Source organism: Eurytemora carolleeae, unplaced genomic scaffold (assembly GCF_000591075.1).
Source record: "Eurytemora carolleeae unplaced genomic scaffold, Eaff_2.0 scaffold2771, whole genome shotgun sequence".
Taxonomy (NCBI): domain Eukaryota; kingdom Metazoa; phylum Arthropoda; class Copepoda; order Calanoida; family Temoridae; genus Eurytemora; species Eurytemora carolleeae.
In genome coordinates, this window is record NW_019398656.1 from 1 (window position 1) to 6,224 (window position 6,224).

The 6,224-nt window shown below is 34.5% G+C and overlaps 1 protein-coding gene and 1 long non-coding RNA gene across 2 annotated transcripts; both read right to left on the reverse strand.

Annotated features, from left to right (window-relative positions):
• Window positions 1-1,049: 1,049 nt before the first annotated feature.
• On the reverse strand, window positions 1,050-2,102 carry LOC111717570 (uncharacterized). The gene is made up of 3 exons (XR_002768818.1): window positions 1,886-2,102; window positions 1,628-1,737; window positions 1,050-1,158 (listed from the first exon to the last, which is right to left on the reverse strand). It is a non-coding gene; the product is annotated as an uncharacterized LOC111717570 (long non-coding RNA).
• A 304-nt stretch (window positions 2,103-2,406) lies between these two features.
• Window positions 2,407-4,313, reverse strand: LOC111717571 (uncharacterized). The gene is made up of 6 exons (XM_023493070.1): window positions 4,251-4,313; window positions 3,859-3,922; window positions 3,419-3,564; window positions 3,275-3,359; window positions 3,120-3,182; window positions 2,407-3,035 (listed from the first exon to the last, which is right to left on the reverse strand). The coding sequence occupies exons 1-6, from the start codon at window positions 4,283-4,285 to the stop codon at window positions 2,535-2,537; spliced, it is 894 nt and encodes a 297-aa protein (XP_023348838.1). The 5' UTR covers window positions 4,286-4,313; the 3' UTR covers window positions 2,407-2,534.
• Window positions 4,314-6,224: the final 1,911 nt, after the last annotated feature.

A 6,224-nucleotide genomic window follows, 5' to 3' on the forward strand; every position in this document is an offset into this window, starting at 1 on the left:
CTTCACAAATCTGGTAACATTTATAATTAACAAAACAAATTTAAAAATTTCGTTTGAATTGAATTCGAGGTAGTTCTTCCCCTCTCTAAAATCACAGAAAATGTGTTCAACTTTGCTACATCAAAGATAACTTCCGTCTTGTTTTAAGTCGGGGAAATACCGTACATCTTAACATTTCCAGCTGTGTATACATACTTGTCAGAACTTATCTTTAGGAACTGAAATTTCCAGGTAAACCCCGAAATAACTAAATTGAGCCGAATATAAAGAAAAATTTGCCCATAACTACAGTTGCACACGGCCAAGAGAGCCATGAATAAAAGAATAAAAAGCCAATTAAAGAAAATTTTGGCATTGGTCATTATTATACCTGGAACTACACCTTGCTTGGTTTTAAGTACACCTCATTTAACAGCTCTAGAAAATTGAAATGTTGCAAGAATGAAAAACATAGATACAAACATTCACGAGATATATATATTAACTAATCCTAATTTAGATAAAGTTCTGAGTGTAAACCAGAAAAGCGAAACAGAAAACTACTCCAAAACCAGGTACAACAAAACACAGAAAATAATAAAAAACCAAAAATAAATGTTAAGAAACCATTCTAACAAAACCTCAAATCTGATATTAAGTTGAACACATTAAAACCTCCTTAAAGTTTCATATTCGGCGGACAAAATATGACCAAATGTTCGTATTTAAAGTTGCCTAGTTATCACAAAAATAATTTATGCTTTAAACCTAATCCAAAAGTATCCTCAAATATCAAAAATAAAAAGAATTCGCAAACAGCATCATTAACGGCAAATATCGCAACAAATATTTAAACGAAATTTTTCCTCTTGCATGGTTTCTGCATATTTGAATTATCGGCAGCAAAAGTAGGCTGCAAAAATTAATTAAAAATAACAAAGCATAGGAATTTTTCACACAAAAAAGGGCTCAAAATTTAGAAAATTTTCGAAATATATAAAACATGGCGTAAACATGCAAAGATTAAAAAAAAAATTAAGAATTTACAAAATTAAAAATAATAATTTATATTACCTCAAACACTGCACAGTGGATTTGACAAGAGGCTGTCCAACCTGATCAGCGACAAATGCACAACGGTTTCACCAGCCTCTGAATCATCAGCACCTCCAGGTAAACCTTTATAAAAATAAATTTTAATACTGGAACAATCTTACTAAATAAAATACGGAAAATTAAAGTTCCAATTATACTTGCAGTTAAGTATTATTCTAAATAAAATATTTTCAACACTTGGCAGAGCTACTTGATCAAAATTTAAATCATAGAAGGACCTAACACTTAAATGTTAATATATTAACTGTAAAATGAATTGAGGTTGCACACTGTAAATTAAATAACGAAAAAGGCAAATAATTCGTAAAATTAAAAAAGGGTTTACATGCTCCAGTGTATAATTCCGTGCTTTTAAATTTCAATTTGAACGATATTACTATTTTGGATTTCAAGTAATATCGTTTTTGCTCTAGGCCATGCTTATTGAATATCTTAGACTAAATATTTACCAAAACAAATAAAACTTGCGTCTTCTTGGTTTCCAAACCAAAAAACGAACATTAACCTAATAAAATGTTCTATATGGTCATACCTTGTACTGTACATATATGTACATCAGGTTGGCCGTACAGTGTCTCTGACCCCTACCCTCCTGCTACAGGTTTCAAGCCCTAACTGTCCCTCTGCTCCAGGTAACCTTTTCTAACAGAGATAACAATAAATTCCCAACAAGTCATCTATAAGAACTTGAATAATAATAGTAACATCAGCCTACACATTAGAGAATACTTGGACATTAAAAAAAAATTTGACTTTTAACAAATTAGAATCACACTTGATAAAATTTTACCTTTAAACCACAACCAGCAGCCCAACACTGTTGTTTACAAACTATGGGATATAATTAATCATCAAATCAGAACCACTTAAACATTTTAACATCACTCTGAAATGAGTAACCAAAAATCAAAACCAACAATCCATAGTCATACACAACTATCAACATAAGTAACCAAGTATAAATATTTCAATTAAATTTTCGAATACTCTAAATAGAATTAATTTAGTGAATTTTATTAAAATATTTAAGGTTTCACCTGCGTAGTGATTGTTAATTTTAACCGTGCACCCTACCCTTCCATGGGAAAACCACGCCATTAACTTAAAATTTATAAATACCTTAAAAGGCTTAGAAGAATTAAAGAAAAAAATATAAAACCAATAAAGGCCATGCATATTACCAACGTGGGTAACTTTAAAAATGGTGCTTAAAAATAAAATTAACAATTCCTGCAAACGATCGGGCTCCCTTCTGTCACGTACAGATTGCCTTCCACCCTGAATCGGAGTTCTCATCAATCCTCCAAAATATACCACTCCGCAATTACCACCACCACGCTCAGATTCAAGGGCAACCTCATCCACTACACCTTGAACACCACCCTAACAAAAACACAAGATATAGTTCACAGGATAAACTTCATATATAAAAATAAACGTCACTCGTCTCCGCCACTCACCTGAGGCGGATGCTCCAAAACCGACTGGTCACCTCCGGCCAAAACACTGATTCCAGCTACCAACGGCTCTCCTTCACCAACCTCAGTAGCCCCACCTCCTACTCCACTAAGGAACGGATTTGTAGCCTGCGACCTATTTATATTGGACTGGTTTAAGGGTGTAGAATGCTGAAAACCTTGATCAAATACTGGGGCGTTCATAATGGAAACTACAGGCTGCGGGATAATTGGACAAAATCCGGGTTGAGGAATAGAGGGAACTGCACATTCCTGTCCACCAGGGTGAAAACTTCCGTTCCGAGCATTATCACCAGCTCCTGGAGACAAATTCTCACTTCCAGGAGTAAACAGGAAGCTGTTCACACCGGTGTAGTCTAACTTACGGGGTTTCAATTTAATCCTTTTCTTCGGAGTTTTTCCCAAAGGACGCAAAAACGGGTTGGAAGTCCCCAAAGGATCTGCATCCCGCTCCACATTAACCTATAACAACAATTCACATCACTCATCCTCTAGTTACCAAGACAAACATTAAAATTCTAATTTTTTAAAGTATAATGTACCCACCTCTACACCGGGGCCCTTACAGCGTTTAAAACTCACACATACCCACAGAGAACACAGTACACCCTACGTGCATACAATTTCAGTAAATCAAAACCACACATACCTATTTCCATATAACAAAAAAAACACTACATGCAAATTTTAAGGCCAGTTACCTTTAAACTATTCACAAAACTGTTGTCAGTACAAACATCCACCAATAAACTAACCAAATAACTAAAAGTCACGGTGTATCCTTGCCTGAATAAAATAGATTCGATTAAAATAACTCCATATATTTAGAGATTCGCATAACTCACCTGGCCAATACCTCCCACAGCACCATAAAAACAGCAGTCAACAGAATTCCAAATACTGCTCCAACCACAAAAGAAAACCAGTGTACACTGAAAAAATCCTCCTCTACAAGATAACACATCGGCTCAGGTAAGCGTATAACTCCACCCTAAACATAAAATATAACTAAATGTCATCAAAGCAAAACTCCGTCACTCGCCTACGCTTTATTTCGTCAGCATTTATATTTGTTTTGAGGAAGAAATAGTTAAAAAAAAAATAAAAAAGTACAAGTCAGGTTCCCTTTCAAAATATCATTTTAAATACTTGCATGCACAGAGACAAATACAAAGCAAAACAGTTAACTAGGTCACTTGCCATTATAATTAATCAATCATTACAGGTTTCAACACTCTCAAACTACAACTTATTTCCCCTTCATTTGAATAAAAATAAAACTCGCCTTCAACATAAGATGGGTGCAATTACCCCTCACATATTCCTGGGTAAACTGTTGAACAAAGGCCCTAACAATACAATAAAAAAGATAATTAATAAGGGCACACAATTTTCAGCAACAACAAAATAAAAGATATAACCTTAACAAAAAACATATAATTTCAGTCAAGCTTGAATTAAAGGAATAAAACAAAATTTGCAGAGTTTACTATGTGTTACATAAAGATCCACTTACTGCCCGTTCTTAGTTAAACAAATAAATAATTAACCAAACATTTGCATAACAAATAAATAAAAAAAAGAACGCACAGCGTCGCTAATTGCTAATTAAAAACACCGATTAAATCGTTTTTTTTAAAAACTAACAAAAAATTAATTAAAAAGAAAGCTACTTACGCGGATCCGATACTACAAACGGACGGAAACGCCATCTTACCTGAAATATTTCACAAACTTAAGTCTTAATCTGCCAAATTAAAAGCAGAACAATATTATTCTCAACACATTACCAAATGTGTTTAAAATTAAATTAACCTTATAACTAAAATATTAAATATTTCTTCCTCAAACGATCCAATTTTGTTAAATACAGCTAGGCATTACAAACAATATATAAGAAACTTTGCAAATAAATAATATCAACCCTTAAATCTAAAATAAGCAAATATTTTAAAACAAAATAATAGTGGACGATAATCGAAAGTAAATACAAAAAATTTTTTTTAGTCTAAAAACACTTAAGATTGGATCGTTTTAACAAAAATAATTAATTTATCACGTGTTCAGGTTTTCACTGTCCAAGATGTCGCTCAGAAGTGAAAGCCCGGCCGATGATATGGATCTAGGGCAACTGAACTCCCCGCCTGGCTCAATCCTACCAGCGTCAGGTATAAAACCGCGCCCCACATTCCACATGTTGGCGCAGTAATATCCACGTGCTAATTTGTTAGTCGAATGAAACCCTCATCGCCCCGTCGACTGGATCCTACACAAATTAAATTTTTTTTTACAAATTTAGATGATAAAAAGCTAGAAATTGATAAGTTCGAACCAAAATAATCGCCGAAAATTAAACATTGCACCATGCTAAGAAAATAGTGCGAATATCGAGCCAAACTGAAAGCATCTCGTTCCATTTCCAACAGCTTTCTTTTCCTCGCCCCGCTAGGACGCGCCCAACTCAGGAGTAAAATTCGCAAATCTTATAATCAACGGTTTGCATTCTTTAAATAAAACCCTGAATCTATAACCCATTTTCGTATAATTTTCATCAATTAAATGACAATAAAAATAAAATAATTCCCCTTTTAACTTTCTACAATATTTTCGAAATTTACAAAATCTGCTTTCCAGCCTGGCTTGACTGCTACCTAGGCGTAACTTTCGTAAATATTCCAAATCAAATCTTACTTTTATCAAAATTTTACATTGTCGCCCTGATACAATTCATCCATTCACATATGGAGCAAACATATCATAACACAAAAAATTAAATATACTTCTTCAGCTAATTTGCGAATTTTACGAAACCCTGGCCTCTCTCTACATACACAATCAAACAAACACACAAACACAAACAAACATCCCTCAACACGCAATTCCACACCTTTAACTGCGCAATGAATATGGATTCTACAATAAATATATATTCAACACTTACTTGGAGAAATAGCTTGCAATTCCACCTCTTCAAAACCAACATTATTCCTCCCCTCATTCCATGAAGCTGTAGTCGCCCCGGATGAATTTCTAGCCCGAACTATATCTCCCCCAACCCTTCCACCCCTTCCCCGCCTACCCCTCGGGCAGCCAGCCAGGCACCCTGAAGCAACATGTTAATTACTCAAATGTTTAGCACAGCCCCCCCTTATACATGGAATTAAAACTACCCCAAGTTTTGAATTTGTTTAAATTGATTTTCTCCGGTTTTGCCTCTGGATATTCATTCCAATACAACAAAACTCGGCAAAAACAGATCCGTAGATAAAAATAATTACCTTTCATAATCTCAAGGGCCCTGAAAACCAACCATATGCCAACAAAAATAGAACCCAACATCAATCCCCTTAAAAAATCCAAAATCGGCCAACTTTACAGATATTTCTGGAACTATATAGGGCGTGCCACTAGATGAGCTAATACTCGGTTTCATTGTACTCGGCCCGGGAACCCCTGTACTTGAACCAATCTCTTCCTCTGAGCTATCGTATACTGGAATAATCATTTTTACTCTCTAAAACCAATATTTTTATAAACAAATAGCCTTCCGTAATTCACTTAAACTGAATTATATATTGAAATACACTTCCCCTTTAAAAAGTACAGGGGGGTGTCCATAGCTTTAGCCAAGCTAGTTCTAACTAAACTGAA